This window comes from Dendrobium catenatum, unplaced genomic scaffold, assembly GCF_001605985.2.
Source record: "Dendrobium catenatum unplaced genomic scaffold, ASM160598v2 fragScaff_scaffold_716, whole genome shotgun sequence".
NCBI classification, from domain to species: Eukaryota; Viridiplantae; Streptophyta; class Magnoliopsida; order Asparagales; family Orchidaceae; genus Dendrobium; species Dendrobium catenatum.
Genome location: NW_021319178.1, coordinates 21,251,138 through 21,272,314, shown reverse-complemented (window position 1 = coordinate 21,272,314; position 21,177 = coordinate 21,251,138). Strand labels below are relative to the sequence as shown.

The window sequence follows — 21,177 nt, the reverse complement described above, 5'->3', positions numbered from 1 at the left end:
ATTAAATTCAAATAATTTTTATACTAAAATACTGCTTTAGAAAGCAACAAAAATGCTTTTCCGAACGAAGCCAAAGACAATCCAAGATGTAAGGATGATATGTATAATTGAGTAGGAGTAAATTGATTTGAACTCAAACTCTTTTATTTTGATTTAGACCTAAGAAGTAAGATTTTTTACTACTTACCCCTATGATTAATTTCTCAAGATGACAGTACGTAGCTTGCGATTGGTACAACAAGAGGCAATGAATCATAGAAAAATGTAAAAAAAAAAAAGGAAAATAAGATGGGATTTTTTATTCTAATTTCTAACTAGTAATTATATAGCACATAAAAGGCGATTTCATTGACGCATATATTTATATCTCTAGCGATTAGCTGAGACCTTTAAATTTACATAAACATGTAGAAATTCAGGTAATGATTAGCAGCTCCGGCCCTTCTTGCAGATCAGAGCACCGGCCGAACTGGTTATGACCCCAACAAGAGAGGAAGATCTAGCTCCCAAACTCGACGCCTTGGCATAGCTCGACGAGGCTCCCGCGCCCGACGTGGTGAAGAAGGCGCCATTCAACATTAAATCACCTTCTGACCTCCAGTTCCAGTTCTTCCACTGGCTTGTTGGTGCGTCCTCTCGCTTCGTCACCTGTATCACACAACAACTCACTCTAATCTATTTTCCATTGAGTCCTACTAAGAATTAAATTCTCATTCAAATGTAATAAACAAAGTTCATTTCTAATGCTTTCTAACAAAATTTGTTTAGGTCTGTCTTTATCTTTCTCAATAAATTCGGATCTAATACAACTACTCTATAATCTTTTCTATTGAGTTATCTGATATTTTATGTGACCCAATCATCTAAGCCGACTCTCTATAATCTTATTTTTGCCACTAGAGGTCCTCAAATTTTTTTACATATAGCCCCATTTCTATTTATATTTGCAAAAGGGAAAAAAATGAGGGTGCTACAGAAAAAAGAAAATAAAAAAAACTTGAAAAACAAAATCAAAATAAAAAGACAAAAGGAGATTCGAATCGTAGCACAACGGTACCAATTTTTTGGAAGCCCCACATAGCACATGCGTTCATCTATAGCTCCAGTCCATTTTTTTTATAATAATTAAAATATTATGACTTTCTTTTTTGTTTTTTGTTAATTGGAAATTGTGTAATGAATACTATTGTATATTATTATTATTATTTATGAAAAGCAACCCACTTGTTCAATCTTTTAACTAAAATTACGAAACGAAAGCTACGTTTCAACCAGCAATAGCAAACATCGCATTCTTTTCTTCGTACAAATACATAGAATGCAGGCACTAAAATGCAAAAAGACGCTGACCTCCTTGCTGAAACGGTTGTCAGGGGCGAGGAACCTATTTCCCTGGCTGTTAATCGTCGGCGCCGCGCTTCCTCCGATCGCGTACATTTCCCAGTGCGTATAGTCATTGTTCACCACATGAAAATATCCAAGCCTGCACCTGCTCAGTTGCGTCAACTCTTTCCAATTATAACTAACAGTCACAATCCTCCAACCAAAATTAGCTTAAGCGAATATCACAAAGTCGATTGCATGGCTGTAATGTTAGAATAATTAAATATAATAATTAAATGATATGTTACAATAATTATTTAAGTATGTATATTTAATTGTATAAACTATTAAGTGATTCATATATTTGAATTATTGAAATTTAATTATTTATGTGAAATCCTATTGGTCAAGAATAGATAATTTGATCAATTGTTTATGGGTCGTTTTATCAAATAACTCTTATGAGTGTTTATTATAACTAATCCGTAAGAAATAACTATCGGTACACACACTCTCTCTCTCTCTCATCATGAAGAGTTAGTTTGTTCCATAAATGAGTAACTCATGAAAGAAAGAAAGAAAGTGAAAGAGAAAAGGAAGAAAACCTATAATTCAGAATTCAACGAATTCAACCTGAATCAATGTATGTTTTTTTCCGATTAAAAAATTGTGAAAATCATCTTGTTTAAGATCTTGTGGATTTAAAACTTATGTAAATTCATATTTTTCGTTTCAATTTCTTTTACATAATTTATGATGCGAACTCTCTTATAAAAATTAGAGAACTCATAATAAATGTTGTGAGTTATTATAAAAGAAAAAGAATTTAATCTAAAAAAAAAGTTCTTTTATGAATTTGAGAACTTCAATTTTACATGTGATTAAGTTCTTATACGAAAGTGATTTCTTTAATCTTATATGATTAATTTCTTGTAAGAAATTTGAAAACTCTTAATATTACATGCATTTTCTAAATCGGAAGAAATTATTTGTGCGAACTCTGAATATCATCTAGAGACCAACCAGAATGCACCACGTCACGTCCTGCTCGATACTACTCGGTGCTGCTCGATATCGCTCAGTACCGGGCTCGGTACTATTGACGTGACGATTCTGATTGATTTCCGCACAATAAATTGCATTCACGTCCATATTTATTTGATATTACAACAGGCTTGTAATTAGGGCTGCAAGCGAACCAAACGTTCAACGAACTACTCGTTGTTCGGTTCAATTAAAGCTCGTTCGTGATCGTTTAATTAACTAACAAACACACTTGAACAATATTTTAAATACTCGATTCTTAAATAAACAAGCTTGAACACTAATGCGTTCAGCTCGTTTATGTTCGCGAACAACATCAGTTGATGTTCATGAACAAGCTCGATAAAAAGCTCGATTCGAGTTCGATTAAATATAAAAACTTTAATTATACCATAATATAATATAATTATTTTTTATTAATAAATTTTAAAGTAATAAAATATTATAACATATGTTCATATAAATTATTTTTTTTTTTTTTTTACATACGATTAATAAACTTGTTAAAAATAAATTTTTTTTGATAGACACGTGTGAGGCATTTTTAGTATTAAAAAAAAAAATTGAAGTTAGAAAGCAGAAATACGAATGGCTAATTAATCAGGAGAGATACAGACCTTGGCATCCTCTGAACCAATCCTTCACCAAAATGGTTAAATCCAATAGTAACCTGCATGTTCTTATCCTCCACCATCTCATCGCTATGTCCGAGCAGCATCACCTTATCATGATGAGTCATATAATTGTTCGAAATGGTGATTGCCGTCGACCCACGAATGGCGTCGACAAGCCCATCTCGGCAATTTGACAGCGAACAATGATCAACCCAAACATGGCTTCCGCCAAATATGGAGACGCCGTCGCCATCCGACAGTGTTCGCCATCCATAATGTCCAGGGGAGTCTCGCACATAAGCATTCCCCCCCTGCTTACAATCGTGTATGTTTAGGCCATGAATGATAATATGGCTTACATATTGGACGGTGATGCAGGGACCGCCGGCAATGTGGACGCTGACGCCGCGGCCGTCGAGGGTTTTGTAGGAGTTCATCATGAGTTCTTCCTTGAGCTGGATAACCATGTCCCGTTCAAACACGATCCAGAGGGGCTTGTCTTGGATGACGCCGTAGCGGGGGGTTCCGGGTTTGGGGGTCACGGGATCGTCATCGCCGCTATCAGTTACGACATAGGTGGCGCCGCCTTTGCCACCGAGGGCATTGCGACCGAAGCCTATTGCGCAGTCGGCAAGCCCTTGGCGGTTGGTTTCCCAGTTGGGGTCACAGCGCCAACAATCATCAATTGGGTTGCCGGTGCTGCAGGAGAGATAGCCTAGCTGTCGACGAGAGGCGTTGATGCTCCTGTTAGAGTCGATAAGGGAATTACCATTGTAATGAAATTTACGGTGCTGAAAATTAAAAGTAGTGAAATGGTTTGTATTGAAGATAATTCTTTGAGTTTACCGGTGAACTTCCTCAACGATCAGCTCGGGGTTTGGGACTGCCGCTGTAGAAGACAATGGAGGAGTGCTAGAGGTTGCAATGGCAGAAATGAGGAAGAAGGTGGGCGGGAGGAGGAAGAATATTATTTTGGCTGCCATTTATTGAATCTCTGTATCTTTCTCCCTCTCTGTGTATATGTTTAAAGTGGAGAGAAGAAGAGAGAGGTTGGGTAAGGGAGGGAGGGAGTTTGGGTTTAAATAGGTGGGAGGAGGGAGGGAGATGGGCGAATTTTTTCGATGATTTTTTTAAAAAAAATTGAATTTTATTCTGCATTTTTTTTTAATGCATTGTTTCTTAAATTAACGAGTGTATCTACAACAATACAGGAAATTGATCCAGCCTTCTTCTTATTTATTCTTTGTGTTTTTTGTAATATTAATGCAAAATGAATATCGAAAACTGATCCATAATATCACTGGTTCATGAATTAAAGATATAGAATATGTCTTGTTGGGGATGAAGAAGTAAAACATGCTACCAAATAAATAAGAAATTAAAAACACGGTAAAGTAAAGGACACCAGGATTTAATGAAAATTGAGAGAAATAAATACCGGTCTCTTTTCTCTCTTGCTCTCTTCTTGCTTCTATTCTCTTTTATATCATTCTCACATGCAAAACAAAAAAGATGTGACACCTACAGGTTTAGCATATTGATTGACAAATTATGATCCGATTGAAAAAAGCCGCACGAAGAGGATTTGAGAAAGAAAAGGAGAAATTTTTAGCTGGTTCGAGTCGTTTTCACTCGTAGCATGGTTCAGAATGTTGTCCGAATCTAAGTAGAACACATTACACCAATCTCAATTTTTAAAAGTACAAAGTTTTTATCTAATTTTTTCAATTAAATTTTTGTTTCCGTAAGAAAAAATGAGGATAACTTTGCACTGGTAAAGCATTCACTGCGTAACTTTTTATATAATATAAAAATTACGATTATGCAGATTTTGAATATTTTCTGAAAATTTTATAATGGGGTTTTGAAATTTATAAGATTTTTATTGAATAAAAAATTATATGTATTGAAAAATAGTGCTATAGTACAATAAAAATCTTAAAATATTTTTTAGACAATCCATGATAATTTATTTACTTTATTTACTTTACATCTTATGTTCATTTTTGCCTAATAAGAATTTATGTTACCTACTATTATAAAAAGCTGTACAATTTTGACACATGCTCAATTGCTATAATTTAATTATATATGTGTATATGTGATAAATTATATCAGTTAGGAGCCATAAGGGGTCATAATTATTTAAGATTAAGTCTATGTCAAAGAATATTTGGATACCTATAATGAACGTTATGAGGGATATAAGTTATATTTTAGTGCCTACGGGTATGTTCTGGTGCTATAAGCATAAAAATGAGTCATAAGATGTCAGAATCTTTTGAGATTCTGTCTGATTTAAAAAATATGGTATAAACTGTTTTGTAATTTATCTGTTCAATATTGTCATTTCAATAAATTTGATAATTATTATGCTTTTATTACCTTTCTAAGTACAAACAATGATTAATTTCATTGTATTTAACTGCATTTAAATGTTTAGTAAAATATTTAATTAAAGAAAAGAATTTTAAATTTAAGTTGGTTTATATGAGTTGCTGAGCTATGATAGCTCACTGTGATTTGCTTGTGATTTTCAAGATCTTAGAAAAGGAATGAAATTGTTGATTAGCAATTCATGATCAAATTTTTGTTAATAGGTATTTTACTATTTTAATTTTTGTATAATCATAACTAGTTAATTTTTTTGTTATGTTGCTCTTACATGTAGTCATGCACTGTAGTATAGATATTTATTTTAATGAAATGAAAGAAACTTTGTGGATGAGTTTATTTTCAGTATTTAAATATTTTAATAGCTATGTAGTCGATAATTTTATTTTAAATGATATTGGAAGAGAATCTAAAACATTCCAAAACTAGATATGGGGATTGCTTGTCACAGCTCAACATGATAAGTCCTATCATGATTGGGTAGGGTTTTGACAAAAGAAAGTTAAGTAAATAACACACCAAGGGATGCCACCCATGAGAAAAATGATAAAAAAAAAAATATTTAGTCCGTCTCGAGGCGTTGTGGTCCTAGTTTGGAGGGTTGTGGTGCTCAAATCTCTGATCCAAATTCATCTGACAGTGTTGCGGTGTTCAAACTCGCAGCGCTGCGGCATTGCACAGTATTACGGCCCCGAAAATCTAGAGCACTATGGATCTCTGTTATCTATATTTCCTCCCAGTAAACTCTACAATGACAGGGCGCTTAGGTACACAACATTGGATTACTCGGGTACATAGCACTGGGGCGTTGTGCAGAAAAAAAATCGTGTACAAAGAACCCGAACCCAGGCAAGGAGAAGACCCCCAACCCGAGCATGAGAAATTAACTTGAGATAAAAGGTATCAATACACAGTACAACTTGATTGATTTTCATGATCATATTCCACACAGATTGGCATCTACTACTTGATTGGAGTAAACAAAACGAAACAAACAAGAAAAAAAAATAGCGAAGCAAGAACACTGGAGTTTACGTGGAAAATCTGAAAACATGAAAATCACAGAGCCACAACACACCAAGAAATTCACTATGAATCAGAGAAATTTTACATATCTTTCTCTCTTTATATACTCTTTCACAATCTTGAAACTCTTTCATACATCAAAGCATAATCATCATTCAATTAAAACTCAACGATAAAACAATTAAATATACGTGGCTAGCAGTTGTGGTAGGCTTGAAAACTGCTGATTCTTTACACCTTAGAAATATTTCGATTCCTCTAACTTGCAGTCTATGTCATGACTACCCTGAAAGCGTTTCGCATCTATTTTTTGAATGCTCATTCTCTTATGCTGTCATCACTTAAATTATTCCTCCTTCCAAATGCCTTCTCCTAAGACTCACTTTTTTGCAACTTGTTGAATGGATAAAAGGTGAATTGAATGTGCAGCAGAAGGTTAAAAGTCTCTATTTTCTTCTGTCTTGCTGCTCTATTTACTACATTTGGAAAGAAAGAAATAGTAAAAGATTTGGCAATTCAATTAGTGGTATCAGTACTATTTCTTTAAATATCAAGAAAGCTGTTTTTGAGAAAGTTATAAAGTGGAATTCCTCCACTCATATCCTGGGCCTGCTTTAATGGGATATGATTCTCTCTTTGTGGTTGCTGGTTGTTCACTGAGGAGATTTTCTTATTTCTGGGTATTCATGGTTTTGTCCCTGGGTGCTTCTCATTTCTGGTTGCGATGCTTTTGGGAATTGCCTGCTGGTTTCTTCAACAAAGCCTTGGACAATGATGATGCTCCAAGTGCAGGCACTCCTAGGATGGTCTACGGGCAACTAGGGGTTTGATCATTTCTATGATTGCAACTATTGTATATCCTGAGTCCAGGCTTATCTAGCTGTGGGAGCCCAGTTTGTATTTTTGTCTGTTTTCCTGCCCTGCTTTGCTTTTATTTTCTTGCAGGTTTATTTTTGCTTTTGGCTCCATGATGAGCTAGCTCCTTTTTATCTGGAGCTGAATTTTGTGCTTTTACTTACTTGTAATTTCCTCCTCTTTACCATTAAATATACGGGCTAAGCCCAAATTTTTCCCAAAAAAAAAAAGAGAAAACAAAAAGAAACTGTTCAAAAGGCCGTAGGGTCGCCATGTTAACCCGCAGTTCCCGAAAAAGATAATTCAAGATACATCAAGCTAGGTTTTGCTCAAAATATACAACATCTGTTTTAACCGTAAGAGAATTCTCTTTTATTACCAAACACTCATTTTTATCCTAAAAATATAATTATTTACAATTGCTTTGATTGTTGACTCGCAAAAAAAATTAGCTTCTTATTGCCCTATCAAAGAATTTTGCAGAAAAAACATTCATATTGTAAAATGAAAATTTTATCTTAAGACATCTTAATACAATATTTTCTCCCTAATAATCTTCTCCGCAAGATGGTCATCCCGTGTAGTGGCGTGAATTGAAAACTTCGGCAAGATCACATGAGGTGGCTGAGGCCGTTAATTCAGGGAATGAAAGAGTTAAAAGTCCCCTATTGCCAAATTTAAAGTGTTGATAGGGCTCCTTACCTAAAAACCCCTGGCCCGGAGATCGAATAGGAAAAGAAGATTTGTCTCATATCTTTTATTATCCATCTTCCGGCATTATCAAATTATTGCTGTTGTTCGGTTCGGAAAAGAAAACAGAGCAAGGGAAAGTTGTTCTGCAAAGCATTTTAATACTTTATTAAACAATCATGATTCAGTTGAACTTAACAGAGTTACTCAAAGTGACTTTTTTCACCTTATAAGACTAGCAAATTAGTGAGGAAACTTACAAGGCATGGAACTTATGCATGCAATGATCTTTGTTATAGAAGTAGGAGGATTGGAGAGGCATCTATGTTGCACCGATACTCCTATTTATGAAGACGTGTTGTATTCGATACACCGACGTGCCTCCGATACGGCACCGATACGTATCGGATGCGGCAAAGACGTATCCAATTAAAATACTATTTAATTTCAAAAGGACACGCGTATCCCATACCGTGTCAGTTGAAAAGCTAAAAAAAAAAAGACGCGTCATATTGACTTCAACGGCTGCAAGCGAGGTTCTCTTATTTTTTTAGATGGATTTGAGTGTCTTGATGATATGAGAATATTATAAATTGCTAATCTTTCACTTGATGAGTTTGCATTAAAAGTTATGATATTTGTTGAAGATGATATAGAAGTTCGAAGACAAACAACTGAAGAAGCTAATCATATCATTCCTTTTATTGAATAGTTGAAACTTCATGTGCTAGATAATTTATATTTATGCTTTTGTTGTTGTACTAGACATTTAATGTTTACTTTTATTTTGATATTATAAGCTACAATGCTACAAATGATGATATTTTCATTTTTTTTTTGTAATTTCAAATATCATGCTTTGATTGTTTTCTTAATTCATATGTATGATTTACAAATTATAATGTCGTGTTCATATCGTACCCGTATCCTATATTTTTTAAGAATTAACGTGTCCCATTTCCGTATTGTGTCGTATCTATATCGTCATATCCGTTTCGGTGCAACATAAAGGGGCATTCAGTACTTGAATATGGCTCACATGTCTGCAGTCAGATATGGAGTAGAAAAAACCAACAATGGCAGCGTGCCAGTGTGCAATCAATGATCAACCAGTGCGGCCTAAAGAGGCTTTGGTGTGTTGATTGATGGGCGCCTGCATGGGGTCAGATCTGCTGCTACTTGGAAGTCCTCAACATGATAATTGTATACTGTTGGGAAGAAAGCTGCCTGTTTTCTTCTTAGATTTTGTCATATTCTTTGATGCATTGGTGGCCATTGATGGCCATTAATGATGTTTTGCTTGGCTATTTTTCATTTATTCATCCCATTGATCTATTGTGGCAGTTGGAGTGCAGATTATGTTGGAGAAAATTGGAGAAATTGGAGAAAAGCAAAGACAAGGAAAAGTTTCGCGTAATAGAGAAAAAGCAGAAAAAATACCACAGTTTTTTTTTTCTTCACACCTATATCACTGTCTGCCACAGCAGTTTTTAAACAAAAATAAAAATAAAACAACCGACATAAGCAAGCAACGTTTCACTAACACCTTTTGGTTTAATAAAAACATATAATAAACTAATTTTGCATTAATTCAAACAGATTATTATCTAGCACTGGAAGATCACCTTTGTTTGGCACTTTTGTAGTAGCAACCAATAAGTATTCCTTCAAATCTTTTGGAAATTTACTGCTAACAGGGAAATGGAGCAGTTGAAGTGATTATGGGGTAAAGCGTCTGAAGAACTAATATTTAAAGGCTTCTAATTATTGTGAATCCCATTAAACCTTACAAATACAGCCACATAGTGTTCTGATACGGACTTTTTTTTCTATTGGGCGTGAACCTTTATCATCTGCAAGCGAAGTTGAAGAGATGAAATTAAGGCTTCGTTTGGGACGGTTTTTTTGTTGCTTCTTAAAGCAGATTTTTAGTACAAAAATTTTAATTATTGAACTAAAAAGCTGCTTTAAGAAGCACAAAAAAAACTGTCCCAAACAAAACCTAAATATCCAAAGCAATGCGCTCCTACTGTGAACTATTGGACGAAGTAAAATATAAGGAGAACAAACCGATGTTTCTCTCTCTCTCTCTCTCTCTTCCCCCACCCCCAAAAAAAATCTTTATTCCCCAAAAAAATCTTTCTTCATTCGAGAAGTCAATTTTTGTCAGCAATACTATGTCCAAAATCTAACTAGCTAATAATCAGATAAAGATTATCAAATATCTAATGGGATGTAAAGAGAATTATATTGATAGAGAAACAGAAAATAAGTTGCCATTTGAAGAACCTAGGGTGTCATTATTTGACACGGCCCAAAAAAAAGTCACGAATTCGAACCGAAAATTTTGAGTTAGGGTCAATCAGTTTTGCAAACGAGTCGGGTTCGGGTTCCAAAAATCAACCCGTTTGAAAAAATGGGTCGAGTGCATGTCAACATGCAAACACAAAATATACATGTACTAATTCATTTACAATTTTTTTTTAAAGAGTTATCGGGACCAAACGCTGAAATGCAGCAGGCAACAATGCTCAGGACCAATGCGGCAACCCTTGTCGCCGCACTCGAGACCAAAACTGGCAGCCTCTGTCCGAACGTCATTACCCTTGGGATCAAAAGTCATTGCCGCCCCTGCTACTGCTGATGACATCAACACAGCAGCCTCTGTCACCACCCTTGTGAGCAAACACCGCAGCCTTTACCGCCACCCCCACCAAAATCAAACAAATATGGTTGAAAATTTGACCCCGACGACGAAGGTTGACGGCAGCCGGAAGATCGATAGCACCGTCGTTGTAGGTTGACACTGTTGTAGCCGGAGGTTGACGTAGTTCAAAATCTAACTCCGTTAATCAGAGGTTGACATCGCTAGCTAGCTATAGCTGTTGTCGTCGCTGACCCGGGTTGGCGAGTCGTCGGGTTGACCTGGGTCCGAAGCGGGTCGGGTTCAAGTCCGAAAAAGTAACCCGTTTGCAAAAATGGGTCAGATCAGTTCTAGGTTGGACCCGAACCAACCCGATATCCGATTTTAACAGCCCTAAAATCACCTACTTGAATTGGATGCAAGGTGGGGAAGAATGGATTTTTATTTGAGAGTTGAGAAAATATTCGAGAGTTGAGAGTGACACGAAGACATGATATAGGGACATTATTTCTTGAGGAGCAATTTTTTAGTAACAAAAGTCATTATATGGCATAACTAAAGTGGATAGATCGGGCGGTGATAATTTATAGACATGTTATAAAGCCAAAAGATTGAATCTATTATTGTTGAGAACTGAGAAGAGTGGCCCAATAAGAATAGAAGAATTATTTCAAACATAAATGCTAGGGCAATTTTTATTGGGAGGTCTTGTATGATCTTATTGGCTTGAAAGGGATAGAGCCATAGGCAACAAAACTAAGGTTGGTTGGATGGTGTTAATCCCATAAGCATGTGCAATAACTATATATGTGACTCACAATTGATTTGATGATATCTAATAGTACTTTGCTAACTTTTTTCTTCAGACTAATCAATTTATGATAACAATGAAGATGAAGAGTATTCCTCTAAGCTATTTGGAGCTTTGGTCAATTGAAGACAAGCACAAGATATTCATTTCAACTAAATTGAGGCAAAGTGAACATTTAAGGTTTCGTTTGGGATGATTTTATTTTTGCTTCTTAAAGCATTTTACTAGTACAAAAATTTTAATTTTATACTAGGAAGTTGCTTTAAGAAGCAATAAGAAAACCGTCCCAAATGAAGCCTAAGTTGAAATTAGCTTACTGAGTGTGATATTCAATCCATCTGTATGGCATTAATTTTGATGTTGCACTTCCATACAACTTAATATTTTAGAGACATGATGATAAGCTACTATTGGGATCTCTCAATTTTGATCACTTGTACACTACTCAACTTAAAATTCAACATAAAAATACAATTAAGGTTTTGTTTGGGACGACTTTCTTACTATTTCTTAATGCAATTTTTAGTTAAAAATTTTTTAAACTAAAATTTTTTTACTAAAAAATTGCTTTTGAAAGTAGTAAGAAAGTAAAAAAATTGCTTTTGAAAGTAGTAAGAAAGTTGTCCCAAACGAAATCTAATTCTTCTGATAGCTTTTCTAACATATTAGTATCTTCGTTAACATATTTTTTCCTGAACGTGTTAACATGAAAATGTTGGTTGCTAATATAAAAAAAAAATCATATATTAATGTACCAATAGTTATATATATATATATATATAATTGTTGCATCCTAGAGTATTCGCGGTGGTAGAGAAATATATAGTTTAACGTCTTAGCATTATACGAAGATCCAGCACACAAGCAGATAAGTGAGAGGGTGTAGCGTTCATAAGAGACACCAAAGTTTTTACGTGGAAACCCCTAAAATAAGGGAAAAACTACGGGGCATGGCCTAGTTTGAATGAATCCACTAGTATTTGCAGTCGATTACAAATGAGGCCCTTCTTTGGGAGAAGGTCTTGGCTTGATGTTACAAATGTACGTTATATAGAGCGCATTACATTGTGGGAGTTATAATAATCAACATAGACGTGTTTGTTTGGTTGGAAGGGCCATTGTAGGTGATGGTGGTCAGAAGGACCGTAGTCCGTAGGAGACAGAGGTCAGAAAGACCATTGTCTGGCGATGTAGGTTGGAAGGAACGTAGTAGGTGATGGAGGTCGGAAGGACCGTAGTTGGCAGGAGACAAGGGTTCGAAAGACCGTAGTTGGCAAGAGACCGGGGTAAGAAAGACCGTTGTCTGTTGATGGAGGTCGGAAGGACCATAGTAGGTGACGGAGGTCGGAAGAACCGTAGTTGGCAGGAGACCAAGGTCAAAAAGACCGTTGTCTGGTGATGGAGGTCGGAACGACCATAGTAGACGACGGAGGTCGAAAGGACCGTAGTCAGCAGGAGACCGGGGTCTGAAAGATCGTAGTAGGAGGGCGATACTTCGGGAGAACTCTCGGCGTCAAGTGGTGGCCCGGAAGAAGTCTGGGCGTCAGGTGTTGGCCTGGTGGAGCTCAGGGCCTCAAATAGTGGTTAGGTTGAATTCCGTGTCTCAGGTGGTGGTCTGGTGGAGCAAAGGGCCCCAAGCAGTCGTTTGGCGGAAGCCCAGGCCTCAGGTGGTGGTCTGGCAGAAGTCCGAGCCTCAAGAGGTGTTCAGGCAGAAGTTCGAGCCTCATGTGGTGGTCCGGCAGAAGTCCAGGCCAAAGGTGGTGGCCTATTGGAGTACAAGGCCTCAAGTGATGGTATGGCGGAGCAACGGCACCAGGCGGTGGTCTGGCGGAGGTGAGAGCCTCATGTGGTGGTCCGGCAGAAATCCGAGCCACAGGTGATGGTCTGGCGGAGCACAAGGCCTCAAGTGGTGGTTCGGCAGAGCAACGACGTCAGGCGGTGGTCCGGCGGAGGTGAGGGCCTCAAGTGGTGGTCCGACGAAGGTCCAGCGGTGGTCTGGCGAAACTCCGGCAGAGGTCGAGGAGGAGCTTCTTCCTTCTATTCTCCTCTTCTCTTCTTGCTATTCCTTTTCAAGAGGAATGAGGGGTATGTTTATAGATTTATGAAGTGGCATGACCCATAAATAGGTGAGAGATCAAAGGTAAATGGGGAGTGGTTAGATGGACGGCCGATATTGAATCCCTTGATCATGGACCGTTCGTCAGACATTTGAAGGCCTTAATGATGTCGGAATTCGATGATCTTGGGCTCGTTGGATTCGTCTCGTCGAGCCACTTGATTCAACTATAAGAACGTTGTGTTTGAAAACCGTTTGATAATCCAAATTGTGGTTCGAACCCTCTAACAATGCTTCAAACCCTTGGTTTGGACTCATTTGGGCTCGAATTGAGTCGAATTTGGTGTCGTTAGATTCGTATTTCCTAGACATTCAGTTCGACTTTAAGTTTACTGAAATCGGAGTTCGGATGGTTCCAATTTTAATTTTTGAAGTTTCCAACTTGATTTAGCATCGAGATTTGTGCCCGATCAAGATAATTTTTTGAGAGCGAATTTGGCTTCTTGATGGCAACCGAATTTTACATAAAGGCCCTGCAACTTTTATTATTTAGTATGGAAGCCTTCCATTTCTTTCACATGCATCTTGGTTGTTAAAAAAGATAGTTAGGTGGATTGATGAATTTGACTTGATAAATATAATATAGCTCAGGTTCGATGAGCTGACAAGTAAATTTGAATTAACTCAAATTAGACTCATCAGCTCCTAAGTTAGTTCATTTTAAAAAAATTATTAAAAATTGTACTTCAAATATATTAAAATTAAATGATTTTTATATAAAGTTATTAGAAGTGATTACAAATAATATATAGCGTAATTGTTTCAAATAATTTCTCATTTTCTCTAATTTTAAATTTTTTTTCATGAATAAGATTGATATTCTTCTTTCATGATACATGAGCTAGTTTGTGAGTCGATCTCAGCTCATAGAATTAGGCTTGAACTCTAGCTCAAACTCAACTAATAAATCAAGATCCAGGTCAAGCTCAGCTTGACTATTTTTATCCCTAATTTTTGTTATTATGAGGGGAAGGTTGTTGTTTAATAGTTTGTGTTATGAAATCTTGGGAGGAATAAGAAGCTTCTTTAGCTTCTTGGAAGAGAGACAAAGAGAGGTAGGGAAGGACGGGAGAGACAAATTCACAATGAATTTATTTATTCCACTTCAATGAGAATACAAAAGGATCACAACCCACATCAACATATGCACTGGTATAGATTAGAGATTGATGTGGTGTCTTGCGGAACAACATTAATCCTAAAACTGGACCAAAATACAACAGTCTGAAAAGAAAAAAAAAAAGATAAATGGGAGATCTCACAATTGAGTGCTCATCAAATATCTAACAAAAATATATTCTCCTAATTGGAGCTAGAAAAGTTTTCTCCTTCAAACATAATAAGATTAGGATCCTCCCACAATCATGTTCTACATAATTACTCAATTTTATAAGCTCTTCCATTTAACAATCAAAAGCATAATAAATTTATTTAATAATATTTTAGTCAATAGTAGCTCATATATATAAGGGTTGATTTGAATTCTAAATTTGGTTGAGATAAACGAGCTGAGTCATGAACTAAATTTTTGTCTCAGCCTTATTTTTGAGCAAATTTCAAATTAGATCTGCTGGAATTAAGTTGTCTCTAAATTGAGTTAAAATATAAATAATATTTTTTAATTTAATAAGTAGATATATTTATATAAGTATTTGTATATTATAAATGCTAATATATGTGTATTAATTTAAAAAAATTAAAAGAAAAAAAAAAGTGATTTCAAGCCAATTTGAAATCAAGCTAATTTGAATCAAATCAACTAGAAAACAAATTCATTCGTCCATGAGCCAACTTCGATCCTAATTTAAGGCATTCAGTTTGAAATCAAGCTTTTTTATTGATTCTTAAAATGGAGTTTTATAGCAAAATTAAAAATTTTGTAATAAAATACCATTTTAAGAAACAATAAAAAAGTCGTCCCAAACGATTAGGCTTCAGCGTGGGCAGCTTTCAACCATAGTTTTTAAAAGTTTTTGTGTTGGGAATTTTCTTTCAAAAGCAATAAAAAAAATTGTCTCGAATAAAATCTAAGTTGATAGTGAATCATGTTGAAATTTAATCATTCTCACCATTTTTGTATAATTTATATTCTTATATTTAACATATTTATCTATTTATGTATACAAAATATTTAAATAAATTTTATTGTCATAAACCAGCATAATAATAAATAAATAAATATTAACTTGTCTGCTCGTTTGACTTTCTTTCCACCCGTACTCGCATCCACGATAAGCCGTCTGAAATTACTAACACGCCCTCTAATTGGTCCGCCAAGTTTGGCGCTTCTTCGGTTATCGTACGGACCAGCGGCTTTCCCTCCCTAGTGGAAGCTGACGTGGACCACCGGAACCGGATTGCCACGTCATTGTTAGTCAAAAGATTCGTCGGTAGGCTGACATGGCCGTAGTGCACCTTCTCCCATGTGAGGCTTGGTCTCGATGGTCAGTCTATCCAGTGAACGTACGCAGAGGAAGGTTCGATTTTAAGTAAAAAAACGTATGCATGGAGTTTTTTAAAAAAACTCGGTACACTGAAAAAAACTCGGTACAGGCACTTTTTTGCCTAAAATCGAACCTTCCTCTGCATACGTTCACTGGATAGAATAAAAGTTCCCGTTTTTAAGGGCCCACCAGAATCTACCATTTCTCGCTTGATTACCGTTCATTTGAAGATTGGAGGGATCCAACCGTCCATCTTTCCAGCTTCATTTAAGGCGGATTATGTTGTCCCCAGCCGGAGGTGCTTGCTTTTCTACTAATAATGGGTACGATAGTCTTAAAAAAATTATAAATAAATTTTTTTCAAACATAAATATATGACATTCTTTTTATTTTAGTTAGTTCATCCAAACAAATGAACCCTATATTTTTTGAATTAGAGCTTTTATGATATAACTATTTGATCATTTTGAGACTCTTGTAATTTTTTATAAATTTAATTATGAATTTTTGGGAGAAAATCATTTAGTTAAATATTTATAAAAAAAAGTTTTTATCAAGAAATTTTTAAAAATAGTGAAAAAATAGTAAGCAAAATTGTGATTGTTGTCTGAAAAATGAACAACAAGAAAGTTATTTCAAATAGATCATATATCTTGATTATAATAATTTAATAGCCCTTTTAGAATTATGTTTGTCTCATAATATTTTATTTTATCCACCTTTTCATTGTATAATAAACATAAAAATTTGTTGTATTTAACATATGTGTAATACCTATTTAAAATATATGATTATATCATGACTGAAAATTTTGCATGTCAATGCTTTTTTAGCATATGGTCAATTTTAAGTATATGATTATGAGATGATTTTTTGACAATCGAACTATAACTTAAATGACTACTCTTCCTCATATTCATCCTTGATAGTTGAATGCCTAATTTTACGAACTCAACTCTTTTCAACTCCATCAACCGCAAAATCAATCAAAATTCAATCCTTATATATCTTTATCAGGCTTAACTCCTCATAACAGAATTTTTATATTCTTTATTTTTTATAATAACATGTGTCATATAATATTTCAGTAATATTATAAGTTCCATTACTACCTCTCTAATGACCTTAACTATAAACCTTCATGATCCCCTTCGATTTCATTTTCAAATATTAAAAGCTTGGTTGAGTTGAGCTTGTTGGAAAGTATTGTTATTGAAATAAGATGAACTTTGGAGGAGATTTGATCTTAATTATTTACACACACACAGATATATATATATACATAATTTTATGATTCATTCTCATCAAAATTTCAATAAAAATATCATGATGACATATTTTTCAAATAAACTAAAAGGTCACACATTAAATCGAAGGCCACATGTCACTTTAAAGATCCGGTTGAGCTCACACAATTCTCTTCGACTTTAATTGCTCAATAACACTCATTCAATATTATGTTTTTAGACCTAGGCTTCCTAAACTAATTCTATATTAATATTATTCTAACTTATCACTTCTAATCATTAACTAATTAGCTTCAAGCAATGCCAATTAATACTCATTGTTGTAAGCCATTAAAAAAAATTATAAAAAAATCAATATTGATGTGAGCTTCACACCTACTCATATAATCAAATCAAACAACAAAACATACTTAATAAAGCAATGTGTAACTTTTTATTTGCATCTATACTTTTTCTTTTTACAAACGAGTGATGAGATGAACAAATGTGCAAATAAACTAAATTATTTTATTTCACTATTATCCGGTTATAATTGCATGGTGATCGTTGTAAGATTTCATATTTGCATTCGGTGTATGTGGATGGATGATTCTAAGATGATGTAGATAAGAGGGTGATGCCTCATCCACCACTAGGCAGAGGTTCACATCATGGCCTCCTTAGTCGCATATGCTGCCATGCAAATGAAAGCCTAATCCCATGCTCTACAGTAATAAAGTAAGAGCCTATAATGGATGCTAAAGACAGTATCTATCAGCCAAAAAGTGACGGTTTTTTTCTTTTTAATTGTTAAGAATGTGGCCGCCAGCTATAGAGATCATATGAGTTTGAATGAGGCAATTGCTTCTTTTGAAATTCTTTCATAAAATGTATCTTATTTTAGTCTATTAGTTAGGAGCTTTAGCTATCAATTAAAAAGCATTGCGTTTGAGCCTTCAGTATATGATATATGTGTGAATTTACCTAAATATTCAAAAAAAAAAAAATCTTATATATATATATATATATATATATATATATATATAATAAAGGTTTTTCTTAATCATTTTTGAAATATTATTCCTATTTTTTCTAAAATTATGCCAATTATTTTTGTGGATAATAATATTAATGTCTAAAATCATATTTTTAATAAAAATATTAAGTTTAAAATTATGGTGGCATCATTAATAATATATTTTTACAAAAATTGCCATAAGATTAGAATAATGATTAAAATTTTTAATTTAAATCATAAATTTAAAACATCCTAAAATTAAAATTTAGTCATGTTTTAAAACAAAATTAAATTTTCTATATTTTAAATATTAATTTTGTGATAGATAAAAGATTAACTTGGTTGTTTTTGTTTAACTTTTACATTGGGCCGTCCTGCCCGTTCTATCTCGGCCTGGTCTTCCTTCAAAACGTTCTGGCAAAAGTAAAGGCTCGGCCTAGTAGCCACCACAATCAATTGGGCCTAGTGGGCTGGAGTCTTGTAATGTGGCCTATAAATGAATTATGAACTACGTTCAAACGTTTAAGATGCTAATTTTTTTATTGAAACAATAAATCACAAATTAAGGATTCAATTGATATAGTTTTCTTAATGCTTTTAAAAGTAAAATTTTAATCTTAAAGTTTATAATTTAAAAATTTTTATACTAAAAAATTAATTTAAAAAATAATATAAAAGCCATCACAAATGAAATATATGTCTTAAAAATTCATAGTTTTAAAGATACAATCTTCTGCATTAACAAATAAATCATAAAATTTTCACATTTTTTTTTAATTTCATCACGATTATAAAATATAGTATCTCTCAAATTATGATTTTTTTTTTTTAATTTCTGAATATTGAGATCAAATCATTATTATAGAAATATTTATTTCTCTATAAACAAATATTATGATAACGGATATATTTAATTTTGGGTATAGACAAAATTATTTATAAGATGCCTTATAACAAATATAAAAAATGAGAGTAATTCTCATCCTCTACTTGTTTTTGCAATAAATCCTAAAAGGCTCGTCTTACTACTTCTTTAGTGATATTGTGAGGCTCGACATTTATTTTAGGAGAGCAAAAATTTCAATAGGTGATAAATTATTATTTATGGGTTGAGTTAAAAAAAAAATATTTTGAATTCAATTCATTCTGTTTTGTTACATAATGATTTTGGGAAGTTATTTAAGAACATGGGATATTTGAAATTTTTTCATAATTTTGTACTTTTAAAAGATTTTATTTTATACTCACAGATCCTTATTTTCTATCCAGATTGACTCAGTCTTTGAACAAGAGAGATGTGGGATATGCATCGACATTGTAATTGATAGAGGGGTGCTTGATTGTTGTGACCATTGGTATGTTCATGAGAAAAATAAACAGTACTTTCACTATACCTTCTTAATTGAAGTCCAGTCTTGTATTTATCACTTTATTAAACTGTAATTTCAATGCTAAGACAAAAGGTTATATTTAAAATCGTATAATTATTTAGAGTTACTAAAATTAAAGGCTATCAGTTTACTTTTCAGTTTTTGGCATTATATTTTGCGACCTTTTTGTTTATTTTTTGATAGATCATTATCCAACAGGCTGCTCAATAACTTATGGGCTTGACTGGGCATTTTTTGAAATGCTTCACATACTCTTGGCTAGTGGCATTATCAAGAAAAAACAAAATGAGCACAGCGTTAATATATAAAAGTGTTGTGTGAACTTCAAACTTTACTTGCTTTTATGCCACTTGTCATAGTTAATCATTTTACTATTATAGAACCATCTTTTTGTAATGCTTGTTTTGAAGATATGTAACCTCGATGGAGTTGGTAAGTTTTGGCTTGATTGAAAGACAATGGACTAAGTCAAGTTTAGTGTGCCTCAATAACATGCCTACATCAATGTTTAAACTAATGAAAATTACTTGTTGTTTGCTCTAAAGTGCAAGCATTGATACGGACATTACAACATATAAAATATTTAAGATTACTGGATTTGCCACTCAAAAGTTATGTGATTTTCTGTATGGGTTCAAACATATATATATATATATATATATATATATATATATATATTCATTACTACAAAAATTATATACAATACTTAAAAATCATATAATATCTATCTAAATCCCGAGTATAAAAGAATAATTAAAATAAAAGAAATGAAACTCAAGTAATCCTGATCGCCCTTACACTCCTGAATCTCTTCACAAATTTAAGTTATTTAAACCACATATAATGAGCTAAATAGACCAACAGGTCATACTAAAATCCTATAACTGCATTCAAAGCACGGTAAAGAAGTAATATGCATGTCGTCGGTCAATTCATAATAGTAATAATCATATAATCAAGAATCAGTGCAGAAATAGTAAAACGGTGTAAAAAATCACAAACGATGCTGATTCTCATATCACATTAGTGGGAATTCATAGATGTGATATGATCGTCAATCGGATGTGACCAGGAACTGAAACTTCTCCTCTATCAAATTTCTAAAGCCCGTCAACAATTCGGGTACGTACCTGGAACACGAATTTTTATTGGGTGTGGAGTGCGGACATAGCTCTATGTATGCAAACCTGTAGCTGAACGCCACGTGGAGCCCACCTTGACCCCACCAATCTGTTAAGCACATGTATTTTTTTACAGCGCGGCCCGACAACCCGAACCGCCTGAATAATTGAAAAAAAGCGCGGTAATACCTAGGGTTATATTTGATGGCGCGGGTTTTTTACCTTAGTTAAAAAAAATTTTCTCGTAACCTGAAAGCTCAGATAGAAGGAGAAGAGAGGAAGCTAGGAAGATGGACACTGTTCTGGAGGACTTCGAACATTTGTCGGAGATGGAAGGCATTATTCAAGAGAGACAGAAAAGAGGAAAAGATGTTTTTCAGCAAAATATCAAAGATAAGTTGGAGATATTATCGATAAATATGATATGAATGTCGTGATTTCAGCAAAATACCTCAAACAC

General features: G+C 34.2%; 1 protein-coding gene across 1 annotated transcript; it reads right to left on the bottom strand.

Annotated features, from left to right (window-relative positions):
* Window positions 1-344: 344 nt before the first annotated feature.
* Window positions 345-3,964, bottom strand: LOC110105151 (probable pectate lyase 18). The gene is made up of 4 exons (XM_028695976.1): window positions 3,836-3,964; window positions 2,985-3,772; window positions 1,351-1,489; window positions 345-648 (listed from the first exon to the last, which is right to left on the bottom strand). The coding sequence occupies exons 1-4, from the start codon at window positions 3,962-3,964 to the stop codon at window positions 427-429; spliced, it is 1,278 nt and encodes a 425-aa protein (XP_028551809.1). The 3' UTR covers window positions 345-426.
* Between the last annotated feature and the right edge of the window lie 17,213 nt (window positions 3,965-21,177).